A 26,829-nucleotide genomic window follows, 5' to 3' on the forward strand; every position below is an offset into this window, starting at 1 on the left:
GCCCTCACGCGGTGGAGAGGCCCTCACGCGGTGGAGAGGCCCTCACGCGGTGGAGAGGCCCTCACGCGGTGGAGAGGCCCTCACGCGGTGGAGAGGCCCTCACGCGGTGGAGAGGCCCTCACGCGGTGGAGAGGCCCTCACGCGGTGGGATGAAAAATTCCAAAGCAATTTATTTTGCTTCAATTACAGAAGAGAATGAGAAGAAAGAGGAGAGGGATATTACAGAAGTGGGGAGAACAGTTATGAGAAAGAGAAGAAGTTTGAAGCGAGAGAAATCTTACTAGTGCAACACCCAGTATTTGGGGGAATGTATACGATGAACAACCAGCAGGCGTTAGGCGGATGGTGGCATATGGAGTCTGAAACCAAGCCTTCTCACTCGCCCAAACAATATCGCACAGTGGTAGAATAGACGCTCCCAGTCCAAGAGCAGGACCATTTATGGCGACCACAATTGGCTTTTTGAATTGGATGAAAGCCTTCACAAAGTCCCTTGAAATAAAAATAAGACAATGGTTAGATATTATAACCACACAGTATCATCATCATAATAATAATAATAATAAACACTATTTATATAGCGCTTTTCTCCCAATGGGACTCAAAGCTTCACAGTTACAAAAAGTGAAAAGAAGAAAACCTTTAAGGTTTAAACGAGATCAAACACAAGGAAAGGTACAATACAGGATGGGACGATACTGCAGCTATTAAATGCCGGACAGGTTGTGGTTAGTTAATTAAATGACTGGGTAAACGGGTAGGGCTGGGCCCCAAATGAAGTAAAGGAGATTCTGGGAACTGTTAGGAGTCCTTCATCTGCAGATCGATGTGAGCGAATTGGAGTATAGGGAACTAGAAGCTATTTCCGATAGCTGGGTCTGGTCATGTAGGGCTTTGCATGTCAACAAGCCAATCTTGAAATAAATTCACTATTTTACATAATCTTGGTTATAAATAGCCATTTCTGAAATAATCCCTTTCCGTAATGTATGAAAACATCCAAGGATTTCCATAATTAATACAGATGTTACATGTCCTCTGACATGTTTAGTTTGTAAAATGAGTGGGCCAACCTCAATTTTCAAAGCCTACTAGAATACTTGTCAGACCCTTCAAGTCCATCCCTTCTGTTAGACACACAAACAAAATTCTACTTATATATTAGAAATATCCAAGACAAGATTTGGTGACCGATAAAAACCACTTGGCCAATTTGTTGTGACTTAAAAAAAGAAATAAAAATAAAATGAAGCTGCTGCTAAGCCTTACGCTCGATTACAAGTATGGCCCTTTCCCATAAATGGAATATGTGTGTGTGTAAGATGCACATGCACATGGAGAAGCTTGGGGTACCTTATGGCTTCCGCAATCCTTGAGCTTTCCTTTCTTCTGTCACTAGATAGCCTTCCGATGAGGTATGAATAATCTAAGCCGCTGCAGAATACACTTCCCACAGCGCTGAGGAGGAGGAGTTTACTGTCATCGGATGATGCATTGCACAGTGCCCGCCGCACTTCCTTCATAATCTGGCAAAATAAAAGAAAACACATTTATTGTGCTTTCTTCCGGGATCGGACCCTGCTACTTCATGTTGTTCTGATCCATTTCTAACTTTTCCTTCTTTCAAAAAACTTAATTCGGCGTTTTGCCCGTTTATTATTTTCCAGGCAACCTCTGGTGTCCTGAGTGTACATGGAAATACGCACCGCACCCATGTAAACGTATACCAGCCAAGACCAGAGACAAGCTGGAGTGGTCAGTGGTACATTGAAGTCCTGCCTTACAAACTGCGCCAGCGAGGTGCGGGCACCTGTCCATCACAGAGAAACACGGCGACTTATCGCAGGAATATCAGGAAACAGATCAGGGATGCAAGAGAAAAACACTTCTCAATTAAGAACAGAGGTTGTGTTCCCAGCACTCAAAGAAGAATACGATAAACAAACATCTTTGTCAAAAAATATATATTCTTAAATTGATGCCTTCAGAGAAATACATAGAGCAAACAACAACACATATCACGATGCTAATGTAGGTAGAACAACAAATCAAGTTAAACTGTGTCTAACAATACACTAGGTAAGGGAGACACAAAAATGGTAGACAAGGGGAAAGAGAGAGGGAGGAACAGGGGAATAAGGGGGGCAATGTTTTGGGGCTCCTGGCCCCTTCTTCTGGCCCGTTCCCTAAGATCAAACAGATCTAGGTACTTCCCTTACCCCTGTCACAGATAGGAGCTCCCAAATATACCAAAATAAATATCAATGGTACCAACAGGAAAAAATGTTATTAGATATATGTCCCACAATGGGATACTATAACGCTAATAGAGGACACCACCTAAATAAAAACAGGCTATCCCACGTAATACAGTAACAGATTCTCTAAACACTATAGAATAGGCTACAAAATGATTGTACTATAGTAAAGATGCACTCATGTAATAGATAATCACTGGTAATACAGCTTAAGGGCTATTATGAACCATGAGGCAAACCTCCCATCAGGTGAAAACCCTATCTGAAAATATCACTTCAGATATTCTATTCTCATTAGGCACACTCATATGCCAAATAGTCAATAGTATCACGAATATAGGCTAATGCTGACAGCAAGGAAAAACCTATCTAGTGCAGACTCAGTTTCCAATTAATACTGCAAAGTAAGAAGGATCAAACCAACTCCAAGAACCGACAGCCCAATGGATACCACGACTGCAGAACGCCTGAATGAAACAGCTGATGTATTGATTTAAATAACCTGTTGCATATGACGTCATCAGGGGCCGTTATCCCCATAACACATCGGGATTGGTTACTGCAGTTCATCACTCCCATACCAGCGATATTGGCATATTATGTGGGATAGCCAGTTTCTATTTAGGTGGTGTCCTCTATTAGCGTTATAGTACCCCATTGTGGGACATATATCTAATAACATTTTTTCCTGTTGGTACCATTGATATTTATTTGGGTATTTTTGAGAGCACCTATCTGTGACAGTTGTAAGGGAAGTACCTAGATCTGTTTGATCTTAGGGAACAGGCCAGAAGAAGGTGCCAGGAGCCCCAAAACGTTGCCTCCCGTATTCTCGTTTTATCCCCTCTCTCTTTCCCTTTGTCTACCCTTTTCATGTCTCCCTTACATAGTGTTTTGTCTGCTTTGTACGTGTATTATTAGAGACAGTTTAACTTGATTTGTTGTTCTACCTACATTAGCATTGTGATATGTGTGGTTGTTTGCACTATGTATTTCTCGGACGCATCAACTTAAGAATATATATATATATATTTTTTTTTTACAAAGATGATTGTTTATCGTATTCTTCTTTGAATGCTGGGAACAAAACCTCTGTTCTATATTGTACATTTGGAGAAAATTGGGGTTCCTCCTTGTTCCCGGGAACCACATACGTAATTAACCATTAATATGCTTTATTTTAGGTGCTGCTAAAAACATTATACTTCTCAATTAAAAAAACAATTACATAGCACAAAGGGGGGGGGGGAATAAATTGCTTATTCTTCCAAACGCTTCTGCTTTTCTCTGCTCACAATGGGCCGAGAGTTTACTTCTCCGCCCAGTGAGAGAAACGTTCTGTTTCTTTAAGAACAGCAGCGTGTACCGAGAATAGGTAACAAAACCTTTACTCGTTATTATCCATCTACACAAACCCCTTCCAGCTCCATGTGGGCACCGCTGTAATACAGTTATATTAATAACACTGGCTGACCTTGGGAAATGCATTTGACAAGTGACAGAGGGAGCCTGCATGTGACGAAGGGGTTAGTCCCTGAAACATTAGGCAGGCATTGTGTGACATCTTCAACCCATTCAACGCGAGACGTCACAGCAACACTTTGAATTAATGAAGAGGTTGAGAACATGGGGACTTTGTACAAGAACACAGGGGAGCGGAAATGCTGACATTATGAATTAATTCATGTGTCCTCCATTGATGTCACCTACAGCTTTCATCTCTGAGTATTAATGTCACTGGCTTTAGGATTCAGTTATCCTTAAAGTGACTTTTTTTAAACACCTCTCCTGTAAAAAAAAATGAATACAATTTAATTTTCAACGGGTCCAGTGAACTTCTTATCCCATCAGCTAATTGTTGTCCTCTGCTTTTAGCCGTTTTGTTAATGGTGGCATAGTTAACTGCTTTTAGAAACAAAACAAGGAAAGACGACCGCTGATAATTTGCCTGTAAAAAAACGGGTTTCTCATACAGTTATGGCATAGATTACTAAAGATCGCGAAAACCCACAGGGGCGCGTGGTTGCCATGGAAAGATCAAAATATTAAAACACTGTTTTAAAAATACTTACACCCAACGGACCACTCTCGTTAAAAAATAATAATAATAATATGTAATTTGTATTGAACCAATTAAAACATCACTACCAGCAGTTTTCTTTGGCGTCTGTTGGGATTGTCCCTTTAAACCCAGTGGTAACATGTGCAATGGTTGCAAGGCCCCGGAGATTGGTTCATTTTCTTGCGAGTCTCCTGTTATTATTTTGGGGTTGGATATCTTTTGACACTGCATCATTACTGCAGGGACGGCCCCCCGCCTTCCGACATGAAACCCCCACATTGTACAGACGCACGGAACTCTACACTGGATGGAAATGTCAAGGTGTGTTTCGCTCAAGTGAAAAATACATTCAAAAAGTTACATTTCCTGGTATGTTACACGTTTCCAGAGAATATAGATTATTTAGGAGGAGACTCTTGCTAGGACGTGCTCTCCTGTCTTTCTTGTAATAGATAACATTTGGAGACAATACCTTCTGACCTGAGGGCTCACTATAATCAAACTGCACCCGAAGAAACCCAAGTATTATAAATAAAGGAAATGACCTGGGTAGATTGTCCATTAATAATTATGTATTACGGGGTGTACCAGGGGTAGCCAACTCCAGTCCTTAAGAGCTGCTAACAGGTCAGGTTTTCACGATATCCCTGCTTTAGAAAGCTAACAAGGCAGTAACCGAAGTCACATCAGTCCCTTTTACACACGCACTCATGGTGCAACAATATATAATATATGGATGTGAATATCCGCAGAGAAGACTCAAGTATACCACTCAACCACACATAAGGGGCTAACAACGGTAACAGGACGTCTGACCTGCTAAAAACAGAAAATAATACATCTTTAATAATATAAATCAATAACTCCGAAACAACTAGTTTCTCTGTGCTCGTGTCCTGTTCTTTTTAGTTAATGTTTTTTAGTGCTAAAAATCACAATGCTCAGTCTTTTGTGAGCTTTACACTTGGCTACCTGGAGAGCTTTGTTTCAACCTCTCAGACACATCATATTTTAAACGCTTATAAGTCCTGAACAGGCCCATCCGATAGAAAAAATAAAAACGCAGCCTTGGAACGGGCAAGAAGTGTGAATAAAAAAAAAAAAATATATAGCATGATCAGCGCGGACTGCTGCTTTCAACCTATTAATATTAGAAGAGACTCATTTTTTTATTTTAAAAGATGGAAGTTTGTGTATCAAAATGCAAACAGAAGGCTGAGGTTACTGCTCGCAGCGGAGGGGTTACTGCTCGCAGCGGAGGGGTTACTGCTTGCAGCGGAGGGGTTACTGCTCGCAGCGGAGGGGTTACTGCTCGCAGCGGAGGGGTTACTGCTCGCAGCGGAGGGGTTACTGCTCGCAGCGGAGGGGTTACTGCTCGCAGCGGAGCCCTCACGAGGACAGAAAACGGATTCCAGGTGTGTGTAAATCATCAAGTACAAGCAGATATGGAGCTGGCTTTTGAAAGCATAGAACTGTATTTTGTTTTAGGCTCTGGCCACTGTAAAACTATTGTTGGCAGCCAGCGAGCGAGCGAGCAACGTCTCACACATTTTCTGGCGTTCTGTAAAAATGATGTAAGATATTGCTGATAGTGGAATTCCCCATCATTTAGGAGGAGATGCTGCCAGACTGCCATGTACAGCAGCTTATGTTGAGGGCGGGAGGGACGCGCTCATTCTGACATTACCTTTTACTGAACACCCCTTATGAACAAAGGCCGATGGCCATATGGATTTATTTATTTATTTTTATTTATATGGATAAAGAGTACTGCCATTTTAAAGGAGTAATCCAAGCGGGCTCTTTTAAAAAAAATTATTATTACACAGGATTGAAGCAGTGGGTCTCCACAGATGAACCCCATTAATTTCAGCTCCGGTAGCTCAACAAAGTGTAAAGCCCCCGTGTCACGTGGACCAAGAGGAAGCGGCACCGGATGACATCACGGCTTCCTATTGGCCCACAGGGTGTGGGAGGTTTGAAATTCCGCCAGTACATAAACCTCAGCTAGCGACCCAGAGTGGCTACTGGCACCTCCTACGGAGTTAAGTAACTCAGGAAGCAAGGGGTCCCCACAGCTGAAATGAATGGGGTTCATCTCCAGAGACCCCCTGCTTCAATCCTATGCAACAAAAATAAAAAAGGTAAAACAAACGCCCCGCTTAGATTGCCACATTTAGCATTTCCCCCTGTTGTGTCCCACTCCATTGCTACTTAATACACTCCCATCTTCCAATGATCTCAGCACACAGTCAGCGCGTGCCCTACACACAATGCAGGGAATTCTTACATCTGGTGTCAAAGCGTTGTTGTCCGACGTCTGACTGGACAGTAGAATGTGCGTGAAACCATCTTCCTTCCTCACCACGATGTCTCGGAATCTGCAGTTACTTTCGTTTTGGCGAACGCTGTATCTCAGCCTTTTATCGAACACGTAGTCCTTTTCCATATCTAGTTTTCGTTTTACTGGGCTGTGGGGGTTCAATCCACCATTTGTCAAAGGTTCCCCTTAAAAAAAAAAAAAAGTTAACAATTGGATGGAATTTATATATGACTATTCCTCATTTACAAAGATTGCACATAAAAGCATAAATAAAACCCATTTAGTGGGTACATTTCTACACCATGGGGTTTATTTATCAAAGTCTACCAGGTACAAAATTAGGGCAGAATTGGAGCAAAAAGCAGCAACAGATTTAAGTCAAAAATTCTTATTGGAAGAAATGGAGTTTTCTAGCTTCATAAAATCAGATGCACAGCTTTGCAGCTGGAAGACCTCACAGAGTTGCAAAAATGCCCAGAAATGAAGAGGCTAAAAGCGAAAAACTCTAGCAAGGTTTAACTCCGGTCTAAGTGACAGTGAAAGAACACAGAACCCTTTCACTTGTATTGTGAATCCATTAAAATCAACCGATTCAGCGCCCTCCGCCCAACTGATTATATTCTCTATTCCAAGAGTGAAGAATTGTGAAGTAGCGACTCGGATATCAGAACCCGTTAGAGGAGGAGGTAAGGTTTCTTCTCATGTCCAGGACAAGAACATCGTGCATTCATCTTCAAAGTCACCCAAATAAAAACATGCACAGGCCCAACACGGACAGATTGAAAAAATACAATTTGAAGCGAAGGGTTCAAAGCATTATGCAGGTTGAGATGAATAACCGTCATAACACTTAACAGATGGTCTGGAGATCAGATCATCAAACCCGCCTGATAAAGCCCATTTAAAAAACTATTTCATAGGAAGATGTCAAAGAACTTGACATCATAATCACTCCTCGTTACAAGAGCAGCTAATAAATACGACAAAGTCGTAAATAAAAGTAACGATGTTAGCGGCCACAGAAAGCTTCACTGAATCCTTAGGCACAGCGCTAGGTAACCAGAGGGTATTAGAAGTGTACTCAAAAAACAATATTGCCTCGAAGGAGTTCTTTATGAAGGTTACGAGACAAAATGATGTAGCTGTAAAGCTAGATATGGCGTATGTGTTTAATAACTTGTTTGAATGCAAAAGGAAAACAGGTTAAACGCATAATGTAATATTTTTGTAATTTTGGTGTGCTTTTGTTCACTTGGTGAGGCCGAGAGAAAACACACTGCGTCGTGAATTGGATCATACAGTACGTAGAAGAAAATTGCATGCGGGCTCCACGAGGGACCGGCTTGCCCAATTACCGGCACCATTTTTATTAGGCGTTGAAAATCTGTGGGATTAGTAATTTCTCTCGCCATTCTCTCAAAGTTCACAATTAATCAATTGGGGTCTGTGGCTGTGACTGTAAGAGAATGGCCCTGACCTGGTCAAGAGCCCAGAACATGTTTTTGATCATATTGCCACAATAATTGGCGTAAGAGCTTACAACAGAAAACTTGTCTGTGAGATATATGTTATCCTACGATCTGCATCCAGGTAATTTTTGGTGCACTACCTTCTTTTTTATTTTTACATCATAGGAGATTGGACAGACTGGATGATCCTTATCTGACACTGTCAACTTCTACATTTCTAGTTGCTTTCATCAGATTATTTTGTCAAGTCCCAAACCTTTTGGATTGAGCCTCAATCGAAGAACATCTCAGAAGTTGTTACATTAGTGCTCAATATGCCTCTTAGCCACTTTCCCCTCGCTTGGGAAGATGTCAGCTGCATTCAGACAAACTCAGCCCTGAAGAGCCACCAACAGGCCAGGTTTTATCTCTGATTCAGCACAGGTGGCTCAGTCAAAGACTGAGCCACCTGTGCTGAAGCAGGAACTTGTTGAGCCACCTGTGCTGAAGCTGGTATATACAGTACTTAAAACCTGGCCTGTTGTGGGTTCTTGAGGACTGAATATGGCCACCCTTGGAATATAGCAGGCGGGTTCACAGCATACTAAACAGGGGCATCAGTTTGTACGGTCAAAGCTTTTTGTTTAATGTACTGCATTTTTTGAGATTCTCAAACACAACTCAACCGATTCTTGGATGTACAATATCTTCATTTTGGAATTTAGAATTTACAGCCTCTGCTGCATTTAAAAACAACATATGTGCATAAGACTAAATCTGGCCCCCACTGTATAATAAGATCTTTATATCTTGCTCCGAATCTAATCTTAATCAGTTTAAGTATCCAGATATATTGGTCCAATTGATCAAACAGCACCGCTAATCCTAGGTTTGACCAAGGTAAAGATCACATATAAGCACACGTCTGACGCACAATTACTGTATCATCTCAGGTGATTCTTTTTTACACCATGCTTTTTCTTTTTTCCTTTTATTGTACAAGTGCTCTCTATTGATGATGTATTTGTAGAATGGTCTGGATCACACGTATAACGCACACGGTCTTAAAATATTCTAATGCTGTATTATTTTTCAACGTTATCAATTTCAATTATTTTCCTTCTTTCTGTAATCCCTCATTTGCTATAAACCCTAAAGATATTTTAGAATAATAACAATTGTGTGCCTACGTAACAAAGGTTCATAAAATTTAACAACCTGACATTTAGAGGTGTTTAGTTTTTAAAGTAGATAATGTAATTATGGGCCCCAATTTTACAACAATTTGATTTGCAGAAAGTAGCATGTTCACGTCAAAGAATATTTTTTTCTAAACTGATGGTTTGTGAAGCTCAGAATACTACAGATTTACAACCATTTTATCACAGTTGTTCAGAAGAATTCAAGGGTGCTGGTATTCCTGCATTGATTTTCAGAAATGTTACATGGAATGATGAAGCATCTCATGTCTATAACCACTTCGGGTGTCTTCCTTGGTCAGATAATGAAATTAATTTATTTTTTTAAATTGATGAAGTAACTCAATATTCATATGTTTTGTCAGCAAACGCAAACCCTGAACATGGTTTTGTGGAACTCCTCAGTATGTCAAAGCTTTATGGGATATGTCCTTGCTTTCTGTGGGATGTTTTGGTAGCAGCCTGGTCCCCCATTCACAGTCACCAATTCCGATGATGTATTGATACATATTTACCATGGACCATATTTACTAAACAGTGATATTCCATGAAATACCTTCTGGCACCAGAAGACACTGTATGGAGCATTCCCTTGGATGGGCCATAAGGGGTGTTCTGGCAAAAGGTGCAATGGAGTAGCACCACTTAGTAAACATAGGCCTATATAACTTCTTTAAGTAAACTGGATACTGTTGCAGGTAGAGGGTTTTTCATAGATGCAGGTAGTAACGGAGGCATGGAGGCCCTCACACGACGACTCCTCATTTTCTAAGATGATCTTCCCTGTATGAAATACATCTCTGAAGAGCATTTATTATATTCATCAGAAAGGTGGCACTATTTGCAAAAGGTTTTTAGTGGAAGTTAAAGAAGTATTGCTAGCTCGGTATGACCTTAGATAAGCCATTCTACCAGCTGCTAAAGAAACTACACTGTAAACTCATCACCACAAATATATAATGTTCTTTGATTTGTGATCATTCCATACCTGCTAACACAATCTAAAATTATCAGGCATTTAAAACCCATGTTTACGGTTACATACCTGTTCCATTCACAATGGGCGAGTCATGAACTTCCAAGTCACCTGGCAAGCTTTGCCTTCCTTCGTCATCAAGAAGGTAATTTTTGTCCAGCTCCGAACCATTTCCAAAAGGCTTGGAATCTTTGTGATGATGAGCATCTCCATTCTCCGTGGGTTTTTTCAGTGGCATTATCTGCAGCCCGCTGGGAGTAGTTCTATAACTTACAGTCTTTGCGGCTCTGTCACCAGAGGAATACTTAGCTGTGCACACCTTCTTCTGCTTTGGAAAAGTGTTTATTCTCCTGCGTTTGTGGGATGATCCCTTAGCTCTCCCGGACTCCAGAGACCGGTGGGTCACTTTCTCCATGGAGTTCCCTCGTAAAAGTTTTGAAGCGATGGCATGTTTCCCAGATTTAGCTCGCTTGTCTCGGGAAACATGAAGTCCGTTGAATTCGTCAATGAATTCTTCACAATGCAGTAGATGATGCTCTGGTTCCCAAGTATCCTCATTACTTCCATAACTTTTCCACCGAATGAGGTATTCCCACTTCCCTTTCTTACTCTTCCTTTTATCAACAATCCTTTCAACCTAAGAGTAAAAAAAAATACAGTATGTACAAGTATCAGCAGAATATATGAAGACAAGTAGAATGAACTGTATAACATAATCCTACTTGTTAAGACATTTCGACGTCCAACAGGGTTTTTGTTTTATTGTTCCAATGTTTTTTTCTATAATACAGTATACAACATTATGAGAAAAATAAGATTGAAAACAGCTTAAAGCACAATAAGTACCATGTAATATGCAGCTCAACCCCGTTATAACGCGATCTGTTTCAACGCGAATCCGCTTATAACGCGATGCAAGCGTGGCTCCCAATTTGCGTATTTATGAAAACTTTACAACACAATTATTGGTATCTTAAATACTTTATTGTACAATGCATACAATTGTACATTCTTTCTAATGCGATCCGCTTATAACGCGATGTGATTGTTTGGACCCCAAGCACAGCGTTATAAGGGGGTTGAGCTGTATGTTAGATCTATAACATCATGAGACCGAGGCCAATTCTACCCTACTAGCTCTATTTAAGTTTTAGGCATTGCCACTGTATCAGAGAGACTATGGTTGCTATTTCCTCACATACAATCCTCTGATAATCTTATTTGCAGGTTTTCCCTCCCAAGTAAGGGCAATGAGATTATCTGTATGCAATTTAAACCTTTATATGCTTCTATCTGCTTCTATCTGCCATGTTGTCCAATACCAGGAAGGATAGATTTGGAGAGGGACATTTGCCCACTCAAAAGAAGTTAAAAAAAAAAAGGAACATCTGCAGGGATGTGGAGTGGTACCCTTCAAAAGGCAAGAGAAATGAGAACATGTTAGTTGTTCTGTAGACTAGAGGGGCTTACTCTAAATTAAATAAAATTGATGAGAACAAAGATGATTAGCGGGAAAATATGGGTTTTTAAAGAGTCTAAGCCAGGAGTGGCCAACATGTCAGGTTTTCAGGCTATCCCATGCTTCAGCACAGGTGGTGCAGTCAATGACAGAGTCACTGATTGAGCCACCTGTACTCAAGCAGGGATATTCTGAAAACCTGACCTGTTGGTGGCCTCCTCCCAGTCTGATGTTCTCCGTTGTCGGTAGGTTCTCGGCGTGGACTGTGCTCCGTCGCGTCCGTCGGGGCAGTGACGTCACGCCTGCTCTGGTTCTCGCGGTGTGAGAACTGATCGGTGCTGGATCTACAGGTTGAGGACCTTGACTCCATGTGGACTCAACCTGGAAATAGATCCGGCTCCCTTTCTTAAAATGATATTACTCTCCTGTCATCACACTGCATTTACTTATGTTCTAATCTGTACCGACAACGGAGCAATGGGAGGAGGCGGTGAGAGACGCTGCGGTGCAGCGATCCTGCTTACACACGTGAGTGTTACATGCCTTGTTTTTATACAAAAATGTTTTTATGCAAGTGCGTTTTTTATATTTTATACATAAAATACTTCTCTTATATGACTGATCTGTGCTATGTAGTCTCTCTTTTTCCTCCTCTATTGGAAAATTCCCCTGAGTCATTTGATGGGATCCTTGACCACTGCACATCCTCGGTCAATGTCCAGCTCCAGCTACACTTTAAAAACCTGCCCATTTGCATCTAGTATCCTGTGAGTAGGCTGTGTATAGAGCCAAGTCTTCAGCATTTTATTGCACCATTGAAATACATCTGCACTTAAATGGTCTATTTTTGCTGTCTTTTCTTCCTATATGCTCCCCCTGGATTGTATGAAAAACTACTCACACTTTGGAACCAATGAAGACTGGTCCCACCAGAGGGGTTGAGCTGGGAGTACAGACCTTTATATTGTATTATCTTTTTATATTTCACCATTCACACATTTGCACTATCAGATTATTCTGAATTGCTCTCATAATTTATTCACTTTATTATCAGTGAGCACTTAATATTGTTGGCGCCTTTTTGGTCACTTTCACTTGTCAAAACAAATGCAATAATACATTCAATATTTGTGACGATCAGAAATATGGGGTTCGCTACATGGATACAATTAAACATATCTGTAATGGATTTAAAGCAGGAAGAAACAGAACAGAGATTATTAATAGGGAAGAAAAATTCTAACGAATTCATTGTTGTGGCTGGTAATAGTGCAGAAATTAAACAAATGATAACGTAGAAGGGCTCTGTACGGTAGTTTGTTAAAACGAGCCACATCGAGTTTTAATCCAAGTTTTGGATTAAGTAAAAAGGACAAGTACCAACGAGCCCTGTGGACCACTTTTCAAGGAGGAAAAGCGGGACAAAGCCGGCAGTATATCTTTGCATTGCATTTTGGAGCTGGAAAATATTCATTTTCAACCCTTTTGATGCCAGAGGGTAATGCATTGCTTGACAACATACTGCTGGCCCCTATAATATGTGAAAGGGTTATTATGAGATTGCACTTTAAATCCACGTGCTCCAAATTTAAATTTTACAATTATAATGACAAAACTGCTGGACTTTAGTTGCCATCAAATTGATTATATTCTAACGTTGCATGCAACTCCAGAAGTGGAACATTGCTAGAAAACCTATGAATACAACAATGGCAGCACCAGTTTATGTTATCACCAACATATAGAGGGGGGCCCGAAAAAAACACTACAAACCCAACACTGGTGCCACACAACAGAAATATTACTGGTGGAACGTCACAGAGTTACAATATATCCAGCTTCGGGGGGCACGGATAATTGATGCAAATATAGAGCCTCTCATTATCAATAGACAACCCTGCCTTCACGTGGCGCCCCTCGTTTCTAACAAAATGGGCTCTGTCGACCCTTGGGCCTGGCGTCCCCGTGGGTATATCCAGCTAAACAACTTCCATGGATCCTTTTAAAGTGAAGTTTTCCGTGGAAGTCGCCTATACCCATCCAGGGGTGAAGAGGCGAAAAGTAAAAGTATATCCAGCTTCCAAGAGCCTGTATTAACTTGGTTTAGTTGTTGTACAACCCAACAGAACACATACAAATGTGAAAATGACTAAATCACATATTTAGACAATGTATGTGCCTGATGTCACAGACAAAAACAGAAAGTATGTGTCTGTGGAGGCATTGAAATGATTGGTATAGAAAAAGAAAAAAAAAAGTGAAAATTCAACATTATTTATTCTGCATTTGTAGTTGTTTTGTACAGTGGCAGTTTTAGAGAAACAGAACATGATGTTGTATAATAAATAACGGTAATTAGCATTGGAAATATTAATGCTCTTCTATACTGCTGACAGGATAAGAATTGTAAGATGTATTTTGACACAAAGTAGTCAAACTAAAAAAAAGATATCCGAGGAAAAATCTACACCAAAATATTAAAAAGAACTTCAAATTAATATTTTAATTTTGGCCAATAAATAGTTATTTCCTGCTAATTTTAAATGACACTAAAAAACTAATACGAATGTATAACTTTTTCAAACAGAGACCAGCTAGATATCGTGGTTCACTCATTTTTATAACAAACTCGTGTTATGGAAATCCCAAATTCCCTTGCTCATTTCATACAAAATGGTTAAAAATATTATTGTTGCATTGTTTCCAAACTGCCCAAGTCCCAATGTATCAATCTGATCATGCATCTTCCAATACTTGCAACAGAGAACTATAAAGGGTAATTGCTTAACAATCTTTTTATATGCACCATTCTGTTAATGTTCATAATAAGTGTCACAATACCCAGGATAGAAAACAATCAAATAAAAGCAAATCACACTTCTCTGCCCAATGCCCTTTTCTATTTGATCAAGAAGCTCACGCCTGCATTCATCAAGAACAATTTGCTAATGCAATTACTGTTATTCATCAAATGCACTTGTATCCATTGCATGACACATCACTGGAAATCAGAGATAACAGATGTGATTAATGCAAATTCTGAGTTTATTCCACACGATAATAAAAATCAAGGCGCATATAAACTGCGTTAAGCCGGGTGCTGGCATAGAAGTTTGCACCGGTTTAGACTGCGCTTATAGTGCTGGCGACGCGGCGGTCAGGCGACGGTCGCTGGAAAATCAAATAGAGATGACGCGCTTACTATAAGCAATGCATTTGTTTTGCCGCGACGTCACATCACTGTCGCCGTCACTATAAGCGCGGCCTAAGAAACTACTGTGAGCATACATGTCCACCTATTTACAGAACACACTATGTCTTGCTCTGCAAATGACAACCTATGCTCTGCACATACATTATAAAACTGAGACAATATAAATCTATGCAATTTGCCAGATTACTGATCGGATATCACTACTAGACAAATACTGGAGGGCAAACGCTGGAAATAAAATTAATTAATTAATTAATTAAAGGAAGTAATTGCAGCTTAAACGATCACTTACTACCAGAACTTAGTGTCTTTATTATTCATCCAAGAGGAGAATTTGTCATGTCATGTTTATTAGGGGATAAAAATATATATTTGACTGAATTGTGGCATTTAGCAAAATAGCGGCTTTAGCTATTGAATTATAATTAACTTCTCCAGTAAACCATAACCGACATCCATTACTCAGACCCCACCTTACTTCACCATTACATTATAAATTACATACTAACTCATTACCACGAACATGTCCTTGATTATTGATGCATATACAAAGAATTTGCGAAAACATGCCACTAGGAGACGCGTGTTCAATAAAGCAGTGGTGAAGTTGATAGAAAAATATGTTTCTTTTTTTCCCCCAATTGTTCTTTCGAGCTACTTCTTATCCCAAAAATAACCGACATATACACATTCTAAAACAAAATATAAAAAAAATCTGAACTATAAAAATCTAAGCATTACTTAGAGAAGATTGTATGGAAGGAAAAAATATAAAATCATAACTACATCAAAAATGAATGATTTTTTTTTTATCTTTGCGAGCTTGTTCCTCCGTATTTAAAGACGTTGGGACGATGTCATCCCAAAGTACAGGACGTTCATCAGTCTCACGGGCAAGGAAGGTTTCAGTAAGGTATGTCTGCAGAGAAAGGAAGCCTCTTCCAACGACATCAGGAAACCCAACCATGTCTTGTGTGTTGTGGGTTTAATGTAGTTTTACACTTATGGTGCCAGAAACACACTTGCCATGAGAAACTGAAATACATCCCACCCGCCAGATAAGTGACATAAGGATTTATACCAGGGATGGCCAACTCCAGTCTGCAAGTCGAAGACTGAGCCACCTGTGTTGAAGCAGGGACAGCCTTAAAACCGGACCTGTTGGTGGCCCCTGAGGATGGGAGTTTCCCACCCCTGATCTACACTGTGTTAAAGAAAGTAGAGTTACTGGTTATTTGGACTAAATGTTAAGGCACCATCAGATATGGTTCTCATTTAGGGGAATTCACTCTGTCCCTTGTTCTTTATTGTAAGTGGAACATTTTGATGTAACTTTCACTTAAGACGGAGATGTTTCATTGTAACTTCTGAGTGACAGACGTCTGGGATTCTGAATCTCATTTTTCTTTGACACCCAAACCTCATCCCATCTCCAATTATTTCCTTGACCTGAACCCGAATCATACAATATTATTTGTGATTTGTAGGATCACTCAGCCATATGTGCAGGTTTTCCACTCCAGACAAAACAGACTTTCCATCTTACTAATTATTTTTTTTACTTTTCATTTATTTAGTGTGAATAGAGATGAGCATTATTTTTTGCCAAAGTTTGCGAATCAGGTGAAATGTTTATTTTTGTTTACAAAAAAAATTCCGCCAAACATTAAAATTCAACGTGCAAAGTTATTTGGTCATTTATATACTATCATTTAATGCCATTTTTGCTGAATACTGGTAAAATGTGGCAAAACGGTTGCAATTCTGGCAATAAATGTGCTTGCTTCTTAGCGATCACATTATCGGGATGTCACTGCGGTGATGTGAATGGAAGAGGAGGGTCCTCAACCACCCAGATCGTGTTCACCATGCCCGTTGAATGATGACCATGATCTAAATGTTAATGGGCAAAAAGGAATGACGCAAATACTACATAATGGGTTCTACTCTAAGGCTGCGCTTATAGTGCCTGGCGACGGTGCGCCAAAACACATACATTGAATCCGTTGCATGCGCATATGGTAGGCACGACGGAGCGACCAAAAATATGAAAGACAGTGTTATTTGATTTTGAGAGAGACAGTCACCACATGTGACTGTCTCTAAACCAATCACAGAGCGCCTCTTGCACTCTGCCCTCCCCCTTGGTGACATCACTGGCCTTGTCGCCAGCGACGTCGCTCAAACTTGAAGTGCAACTTTCACCAATGGCGACGGCTGACGTCATCGGTCGCGTCGCCAGCACTATAAACGCGGCATTAGGGTCAAGAGAACGCTGCAAAAAATATGTGAAGCAAACTTGAAGCCAATCACACATCTCTTCTGAACTGATCTTACGGTCTACTCAAATAAACTAATAAAAACCTCCACAATGTTATGAGGGGTAAGTTGTGCTGTATTGATTCATGTTGGATTGGAAGATCTCCAAATGGAACCAATGCATACAATGAAAAAGCCACAAGGACCGTGTCACGCAATGCACATACTTACATGTGAAAAAGGACAGAAACACCACAAGGAACAAATTAAGTAGCACTCCATGATCTTTAAATTGACTTTTATTTTCTTATCTCTACTCTTCCAAACAATCCTTTTTTGGGGGGAGAAATTTTGGAGAAAGATAAGAAATTAAAACTGATTTCCAAGATAACAGACATATTGAGGCGCCGGATTATTTGTTTGTATTTGTCTTATTCGATCCGATCGGTCATTATATCCCTGGCAGCCTTCCTTATAAGTATAGGGCACTAGGTCATTCACCAAGGGTGTGTTGGGTACATTCGTAATTGATTATAACATTAGCGGTATTATACACATTTCTTTTTTTTTAGACATTCATAAAACATACATTGTCTCTACAAGAAAACCCAAACGCCTATTATTTTGGAAGAGCAAAGTTTACATTTTTATGAATGATATAAATACCATTGGGGAGTAAACATAGGGTAGTAGGCAAGGTTTTGGTTTAAGCACCTATTTTCCATATCCAATTCCTTGTCCCTTCTGAATATCAACTTAAAAACAAGATGTTTTAATGTATGTATATTAAATAATTTCATTAAAAAAAAACCCTCATCATATGAAGATAATTCCATTACAAATAGAACCATTTTATAAACATCTTCAGAACGTGCGCAGCTAGAAATCAGGAAAACATTCCGACGCATTTGTAAATATGGCGAATCTGAACATTCGTGCATTGCGACAATGTCACCAAAGTTTAACTTTAGCAACACAACTGTTGTATACATAAAAATGATGTATGAATTTTGCTAAGTTAGAAAACGTCACAATTTAATCGAAATACAAATGGTGAAATGTTCTGTCCTTCGCCCGTTCCTAAATACAACTCACTATGAGAAACGCAATGATGCGGAAACGAAAAAGGAACAAACTACATTCCGAAAACACATTTGCATGAAACATTAGATCACAATTCAGTAAACTACTTAATCTATTCCTTGTTTTAAGAAATAAATGACAAAAATATCTCGTTTAGAAAACTCTTTCTGAATGCTAGTTGGAAAAGTCATGAATGAGATGTCATGGACACAGCAGATAAATGGATATTGAAAAATAGATGACATAGTATGCACTATTTCCTCATGCATGCTCTATATAGATGAAACCAGCTTGGTATACGGTATCATTATAGAGTCATTTCTGTAGCTGGACAGATACACTTGTTTCATGGTTAGTGTTCCAATACTGACATTACTGTACCTACCTAACCCCCACCAAACTCCAGGACACACCTCCCACCACTATTTCATGTAAGTGGCTCACCCAGCTGGGAGGGGAGACCATCTCCATGGGAAATATGGATATTGAGAAATGCATTTACAGGCTATTAATACAGTTACTGTCATAGGCTCAATCAAACCTAGTTCATCCCTGATAATTTATAACATAGCAACAGATAACACTGATCTCCTTGACATGCTCACCTTGTAGTTAGAGGTTTGCAATGTAACAGAAGGTTTTCACAAATCAGGGTATTATTTTAGCTCTTTTACTTATACACCTTCTATGATGCAGAAAATGATAGAATAGATCATCTATTTCTTTCAAGAGGTGTATTCAAAAATGACTCACAATCAAGAGTACTCCACAACACAGGACACCTGAAGCTGTTAGTATGTTACCCCTGCAGTCTGCCTAGATCTCTAAAACATAGTGTGCAAACACTTACACTGGGTTCTTTCTGTATAGTCTATAGAATATATCATCCCCTATACAGCAGATCTGATCAATGTACAGACATGTGCCTGGTTTGCAAAGGTTGGTGCAGAGGTGTATTGTGCCCATTCCTTCTAAATCACGGTAACACGCAGGGCTTGCACTGTATTAACCCAGGCAATGCAAACTGACAGCCAAAGCATCTTTATGCCCTATAGCCAGTTAACCCGTTGAGGACTGGAAGAGCCTGCATTGCGTTGGAATGTTAAGTAGCCCTGCACATGGTCAGGTTATTATTCTGACCCCCCCCCCTTTAATTTTTTTTTATAGCCGAGGGTCAATTTATTCCCTGCAAACTTGGCCTGTCGAAGCACCCCATCATCTAATTAACCATTTCCAGCCTGCAGACCCTTGCAATGCACCCTGATAGTACAACCTCTAACCCTGTTATATCAAATGGCTTCAAGAAGCCTGCTACACATTGCAAAGCCCCCCTCCCTCCTCCCACATGGGGTTGCCCCCTCTTACCCCTCCATGGAGTTGCCCATCTCCCTCCCCCACATGGAGTTACCCCTCTCCATACCCCCTGTCCCTCCCCAAATGGGGTTACCCCTCTCCACCCACCAGGTAATACAGACCCCCTCCCCCCCCCCCCCAACCTGTACACCCAGTTCGCCCTCATCCGGTATTACCCCCCCCCCCCCCCACTCCCCCACCAGGGTAATAAGTCCTGTCCCCTCCCGAGGCCTCCATGTGAAGCCAATGTAAAGTAGACACAGCTTCATCCCCTTCCTCTCTCCCTCCCTCCTCTTTGGGTTGGGGCGCTTTGCTGAGACAGCTCTCCACCACCCCCCCGCCCCCGGGGGCCTCCTTGCCTCCCCCCGGCCCCCCTCGGGGGGAGGTGCTGTACCTCGTATAGGTCCCCCGAAGCCATGCCGGGTCCCGGGTTGTGCGCCGCCTCTCTCTCCCCCCCGCTCCTCTCGCTGTGTTTGCGCAGAGTGACAGCGCTGGGCTCGCACTGGCTGCGGGCTGTGTGCGCAGAATCACACCCACATCACACGGCTGCCCTGCTGCTCACTGCGCGGCCGGGGGGAGGCAGGGCCGCCAGGGGGAGCTCTGCCAGGGGGGGAGCAAGGGCTCGTGGGGCGGGGCTTGGGGGAGGAGAGCTGGGTACATGCAAGTGGTGGGAAGGGAGCTGGGTTGGTGTGAGTGTGGGAGGAGGGAGAGAGCTGAGTGTATATCATTGGGGAGAGGTAGAGCTGGGTGTTTATGAGGGAGGGGGGAGAGCTGGATACATATAACTGCGGTAAGGGGGGAGAGATGGGCACTTGTGTGTGAAGGAAGTTGGGTGCATATGAATGTGGAGCTGGGTAGAGATGATGAGGGGAGGGGGCTGGGTACAGATGAGGAGGGGGGGAGCTGGGTACAGATGAGGAGGGGGAGAGCTGGGTACAGATGAGGAGGGGGAGCTGGGTACAGATGAGGAGGGGGAGCTGGGTACAGATGAGGAGGGGGGGGAGCTGGATACAGATGAGGGGGGGGGGAGCTGGGTACAGATGAGGGGGGGGGTAGCTGGGTACAGATGAGGGGGGGGTAGCTGGGTACAGATGAGGGGGGGGGGAAGCTGGGTACAGATGAGGGGGGGAGCTGGGTACAGATGAGGAGGGGGGGGAGCTGGGTACAGTTGAGGAGGGGGGGGGGAGCTGGGTACAGATGAGATGGGGGGGGGGGAGCTGGGTGCAGTTGAGGAGGGGGGGGAGCTGGGTACAGATGAGGAGGGGGAGCTGGGTACAGATGAGAGGGGGGGGCTGGGTACAGAGGAGGGGGGGAGCTGGGTACAGATGAGGAGGGGGAGCTGGGTACAGATGAGGAGGGGGGAGCTGGGTACAGATGAGGAGGGGGGAGCTGGGTACAGATGAGGAGGGGGAGCTGGGTACAGATGAGATGGGGGGGAGATGGGTACAGATGAGATGGGGGGAGATGGGTACAGATGAGATGGGGGGGAGATGGGTACAGATGAGATGGGGGGGGAGATGGGTACAGATGAGATAGGGGGAGATGGGTATAGATGAGATAGGGGGAGATGGGTACAGATGAGATGGGGGAGATGGGTACAGATGAGATGGGGAGATGGGTACAGATGAGATGGGGGGAGATGGGTACAGATGAGATGGGGGGGAGATGGGTACAGATGAGATGGGGGGGAGATGGGTACAGATGAGATGGGGGAGATGGGTACAGATGAGATGGGGGGGAGATGGGTACAGATGAGATGGGTACAGATGAGATGGGGGAGATGGGTACAGATGAGTTGGGGAGGGGGGAGATGGGTACAGATGAGGAGGTGAGGGGAGGAGCTGGGTACAGATTATGAGGAGGGGGGAGCTGGGTACAGATTATGAGGAGGGGGGAGCTGGGTACAGATTATGAGGAGGGGGGAGCTGGGTACAGATTATGAGGAGGGGGGAGCTGGGTACAGATTATGAGGAGGGGGGAGCTGGGTACAGATGATGAGGAGGGGGGGAGCTGGGTACAGATCAGGAGGAGGGGGGGAGCTGGGTACAGATCAGGAGGAGGGGGGGAGCTGGGTACAGATCAGGAGGAGGGGGGGAGCTGGGTACAGATCAGGAGGAGGGGGAGCTGGGTACAGATCAGGAGGAGGGGGAGCTGGGTACAGATGAGGTGGGAGCTGGGTACAGATGAGGGGGGAGCTGGGTACAGATGAGATGGGGGGGGCTGGGTACAGATGAGGTGGGGGGAGCTGGGTACAGATGAGGAGGGGGGAGCTGGGTACAGATGAGGGGGGAGCTGGGTACAGATGAGGAGGGGGGAGCTGTGTACAGATGAGGGGGAGCTGGGTACAGATGAGGGGGGAGCTGGGTACAGATGAGGGGGGAGCTGTGTACAGATGAGGGGGAGCTGGGTACAGATGAGGAGGAGGGGGAGCTGGGTACAGATGAGATGGGGGGGAGATAGGTACAGATGAGATGGGGGGGAAATGGGTACAGATGAGATGGGGGGGAGATGGGTACAGATGAGTTGGGGGGAGATGGGTATAGATGAGATAGGGGGAGATGGGTACAGATGAGATGGGGAGATGGGTACAGATGAGATGGGTACAGATGAGATGGGGGGGAGCTGGGTACAGATGAGGTGGGGGGGAGCTGGGTACAGATGAGGAGGGGGGAGCTGGGTACAGATGAGGAGGGGGAGCTGGGTACAGATGAGGAGGGGGGAGCTGGGTACAGATGAGGCGGAGCTGGGTACAGATGAGGAGTAGGGGGAGCTGTGTACAGATGAGGGGGAGCTGGGTACAGATGAGGAGTAGGGGGGAGCTGGGTACAGATGAGGGGAGAGCTGGGTACAGATGAGATGGGGGGGAGATAGGTACAGATGAGATGGGGGGGAAATGGGTACAGATGAGATGGGGGGGAGATGGGTACAGATGAGTTGGGGGGAGATGAGTATAGATGAGATAGGGGGAGATGGGTACAGATGAGATGGGGAGATGGGTACAGATGAGATGGGTACAGATGAGATGGGGGGAGATGGGTACAGATGAGATGGGGGGGAGCTGGGTACAGATGAGGAGGGGGAGCTGGGTACAGATGAGGAGGGGGGAGCTGGGTACAGATGAGGAGGGGGGAGCTGGGTACAGATGAGGAGTAGGGGGAGCTGTGTACAGATGAGGGGGAGCTGGGTACAGATGAGGAGTAGGGGGGAGCTGGGTACAGATGAGGGGGGATCTGTGTACAGATGAGGGGGAGCTGGGTACAGATGAGGAGGAGGTGGGAGCTGGGTACAGATGAGGAGGGGGAGCTGGGTACAGATGAGGGGGGAGCTGTGTACAGATGAGGGGGAGCTGGGTACAGATGAGGAGTAGGGGGGAGCTGGGTACAGATGAGGAGTAGGGGGGAGCTGGGTACAGATGAGGACGGGGTGTGAGGATTCGCCATCCTGGCGGCTGGAGACCATCTCCTTACCAGAAGACCCTGCCACAACAGACACTCAGGATGCGCAATCCCACTGTCCCGTTACGCGCATGCGCGCGGACCATGCGCGGTCTGTCTACCCTCCCGCGGGCTCCGCCTCCGGCCCCGCACTGGCGTGCGATGGGTTCACTCATCCAGCCTCCCCTCTGACGCTCGTCCCAATCTCCGCCCCCGCCCCCGTGATGGGCAGGTCCGGCGTGGGAGTGACGCACGTACCAGTCTCCACCCCTTGACCTCTTTGACGCGCGCGGGTCGGCGCACGCTCGGTTACCGCCTCCAGAACTCGGGCACGCTCAGCAGAGGGACATGCGCGTTGTGTAAGTGGCGTGCGACCGGGTCGCCAGCCTTCCACGTCGGTGACGCGCGCGACACGTAGCTCCACCTCCGTTCCCAAATTGGCTGTGTCATAGGGCACACCTGGGTGTCCCAGCAGCCTATGGGATTCGATTCTTCTGCTCCGCCCTGCCTCTCCATTGGCTGTAGGTTCCTTAAATACCTATTCAGCCCAGACCTCATTGCTGAGCATAATCTCGTGTGACGCAGTGCCTTGCTGCATTCAGTTCCTGTTTATCCTGCCTTGCCTTGCCTGTTGATTCCTGTCACTACCTGACCCTGCTACGTTCTCTGGACTCCGCACCTCCCTACTCCTGATCCGACTGCCGTATGACCATTCTAACTTCTCCAGTCCTGACCTTGGCTAGTACCCTGACGATCCGTTACTCTCCAATCCTGACCTTGGCTACGTACCCCAACGATCCGCTACTCTCCGATCCTGACCCGGCAAGTACCCTTAACTACTCTACTCTCTATACTCCTGACCCGGCTTACACGACCAATCTACATCCTAGGCACGCCTGCGTGGCTGTGGGTTGGCGTTACTCAATTCCCTACCTCAGCACCGCGGTCCAGCTTCGTTTGTGGTGAGCTACGCGTTACAGGGGAAGAGCTGGGTAGAGATGAGGAGGGGGTGAGGGGAGATGGGTACAGATGAGGAGGGGAGTGAGCTGGGTACAGATGAGGAGGGGGGTGTGCTGGGTACAGATGAGGAGGGGGGGAGCTGGGTACAGATGAGGAGGAGGGGAGCTGGGTACAGATGGGGGGGGAGCTGGGTACAGATGGGGGGGAGCTGGGTACAGATGGGGGGGGGAGCTGGGTACAGATGGGGGGAGCTGGGTACAGATGGGGGGGGAGCTGGGTACAGACGGGGGGGGAGATGGGTACAGACGGTAGCTGGGTACAGATGGGGGGGGGGAGCTGGGTACAGATGGGGGGGGAGCTGGGTACAGATGGGGGGGAGCTGGGTACAGACGGGGGGAGATGGGTACAGACGGTAGCTGGGTACAGATGGGGGAGCTGGGTACAGACGGGGGGAGCTGGGTACAGATGGGGGGGAGCTGGGTACAGATGGGGGGGAGCTGGGTAGAAATGGGGAGCTGGGTACAGACGCGGGGGGAGCAGGGCACAGACAGGGGGGGGGGGAGCTGGGTACAGACGGGGGGAGCTGGGTACAGATGGGGGAGCTGGGTACAGATGCGGGGGAGCTGGGTACAGATGGGGGGGAGCTGGGTAGAAATGGGGGGGGAGCTGGGTACAGACGCGGGGGAGCAGGGCACAGACAGACGGGGGAGCTGGGTACAGACGGGGGAGCTGGGTACAGATGGGGGAGCTGGGTACAGACGGGGGAGCTGGGTACAGACGGGGGAGCTGGGTACAGACGGGGGAATGCTGGGTACAGACGGGGGAATGCTGGGTACAGACGGGGAGAGCTGAGTACAGATGGGGGGGTGCTGGATACAGATGAGTGGTGGGGAGCTGGGTACAGAAGAGGGGGAGCTGGTTACAGAAGAGGGGGAGCTGGGTACAGATGATGGGGGTTTGGATACAGATGAGGGGGGGAGCTGGGTACAGATGAGGGGGTAAGTTTGATCCAGATGATTGTGGGAGGGGGAGCTGGGTACAGATGGGAGGGAGGGGGAGCTGGGTACATATGAGTGGGGGGAGGGGAAAAGCTGGTTACAGATGAGTGGGGGAAGAGCTGGGGATAGATGAAGAGGGGAGGGAGAGCTGGGGATAGATGAAGAGGGGAGGGAGAGCTGGGTACAGATGGGAGGGAGGGGGAGCTGGGTACATATGAGTGGGGGGAGGGGAATAGCTGGTTACAGATGAGTGGGGGAAGAGCTGGGGATAGATGAAGAGGGGAGGGAGAGCTGGGTACAGATGAGGGGGAGCTGGGAACAGCTAGAAAATAGGTAGGAGACAGGACGCTAATATGTGGGTGTACTGGGGGTATGATCTAATGATGTTGGTTGCATAGTTTTTTTTTAACTAAAGGATTTTTGCCAGTAGAATTTATTTGAAGGCATGGAGTGTACACATGGATTGGGTACTGTTTAATTGTAAAGGGGAAACACCAAATTAGTGGGATTATTGGGGTTGCTACAGTTGGAATTAATTGATATTATATAATTGTGGAAATGAAATAGTCCATATTATTGTGATTACTCTGGTCCGGATTAAGGGGGAGGCTTGTATTGCTGTAAAATATAATGGGATAAATTGTGGTGGTTTGGGACTAAAGGGGGGTGGGGGGGATATGGAACTCCATTATTTTTTGGCAAGTGAGAGGACCCTAATGAGTAGGGTGTTAAAGTAACTTTGGACCAAAATGTGGTTTATTGAATAGTATAAGAAATTACACAAGGTAGTAGACTTAGTGGGGGGGGGGGGGGGTGGTGTAGAAATAAACGGACCTGATTAATATGGTTATAGGAAGCTTGAACATGAGAAATTGATATAGTATAATTATTAGAAGCCGGATTAGTGTGTGTTAGAGGAGAGGTGTAAAGAGTCTTTGGTCTAAACCTAATGGAATCATAACATAAGAGTAAGAGGTAGTCAATTAACAAACACCACCTGCCTTATTAGATGGCTTAGAAAAGCCTGTCTTTTGAGACAGGAAGTGAGACTCCTTAGCTCACACCTGAGCTGAACTTGGAGACAAACAGTCTTGAGCCCTGCCAGAAGAAACAGCAGAGCTGCTTTCAAGACACAGGGGAAACTTCTAAACCTGAATGCTGACACACCCTGGGGAAAAGGGAGCTGAACCAGGGACAGAGAAGATTTTCCCTCCAAACCACAAGGAACAGATAAGACTTTCATTTATGAGACTTTCTATATCTGCTTATTTCATGCTATATGTTTGGGGCTGGGAGACATGCTTATCTAAGGGAGTTGTGAACTGCATAGTATTTCACTAGAACTACTCCCAAGTGAATAGAAGCTTTGTTTACCCCTTGTTTGGATGGTTTCCTGATGTTAAGGAAACAGGCGGAATAAAAGGCTTATTTAATTTCACTATAATCAGTCTCCCTTGCATACCTCTGTGAGCGTCCCCCTACAGACTCCATAAAGGTCCATGAGGTAATTGACTCTCGGAATGTGTTAAGATTATTCCCAATGAGTTACACTCCGTAAATGAGAATTATTTCCGAATGTGTGGAACTTCTGAGAAATGAAAATTCAAGTGACTGCAAGACTCTTCATGCATTTGCATGGTTATCCATAGCAAAGGGACCATGTGGGATATTGGGCTCAGTATCAAAATAATGGCATGTAAATTGAATATTTCTGTAGATCTCTCTGAGGTAATTAAATACTAAGAATGATTTTTAATTAGTGAGGTGCACTAAATGAGTGATTCACTCCAAAATAGTTAGAAT

The 26,829-nt window shown here is 44.5% G+C and overlaps 1 protein-coding gene and 1 long non-coding RNA gene across 2 annotated transcripts in view; one reads left to right on the forward strand and one right to left on the reverse strand.

Annotated features, from left to right (window-relative positions):
* Window positions 1–1,917, forward strand: part of LOC142469948 (uncharacterized) — a 22,236-nt gene extending 20,319 nt beyond the window's left edge. Inside the window, exon 4 of the long non-coding RNA XR_012789131.1 lies at window positions 1,400–1,917. This is a non-coding gene — a long non-coding RNA (uncharacterized LOC142469948). The remainder of the gene's footprint in view (window positions 1–1,399) is intronic.
* The window catches only part of CDYL2 (chromodomain Y like 2), a 24,501-nt gene extending 4,249 nt beyond the window's left edge, over window positions 1–20,252 (reverse strand). Inside the window, exons 1-5 of the mRNA XM_075576740.1 lie at window positions 20,029–20,252; window positions 10,336–10,903; window positions 6,611–6,828; window positions 1,354–1,526; window positions 282–492 (exon numbers count right to left, since the gene is read on the reverse strand). Of these exons, the coding sequence (XP_075432855.1) occupies window positions 282–492; window positions 1,354–1,526; window positions 6,611–6,828; window positions 10,336–10,903; window positions 20,029–20,052 (1,194 nt within the window). The 5' untranslated portion in view covers window positions 20,053–20,252. The remainder of the gene's footprint in view (window positions 1–281; window positions 493–1,353; window positions 1,527–6,610; window positions 6,829–10,335; window positions 10,904–20,028) is intronic.
* Between the last annotated feature and the right edge of the window lie 6,577 nt (window positions 20,253–26,829).

Source organism: Ascaphus truei, chromosome 19, assembly GCF_040206685.1.
Source record: "Ascaphus truei isolate aAscTru1 chromosome 19, aAscTru1.hap1, whole genome shotgun sequence".
In the NCBI taxonomy this organism is placed as follows: domain Eukaryota; kingdom Metazoa; phylum Chordata; class Amphibia; order Anura; family Ascaphidae; genus Ascaphus; species Ascaphus truei.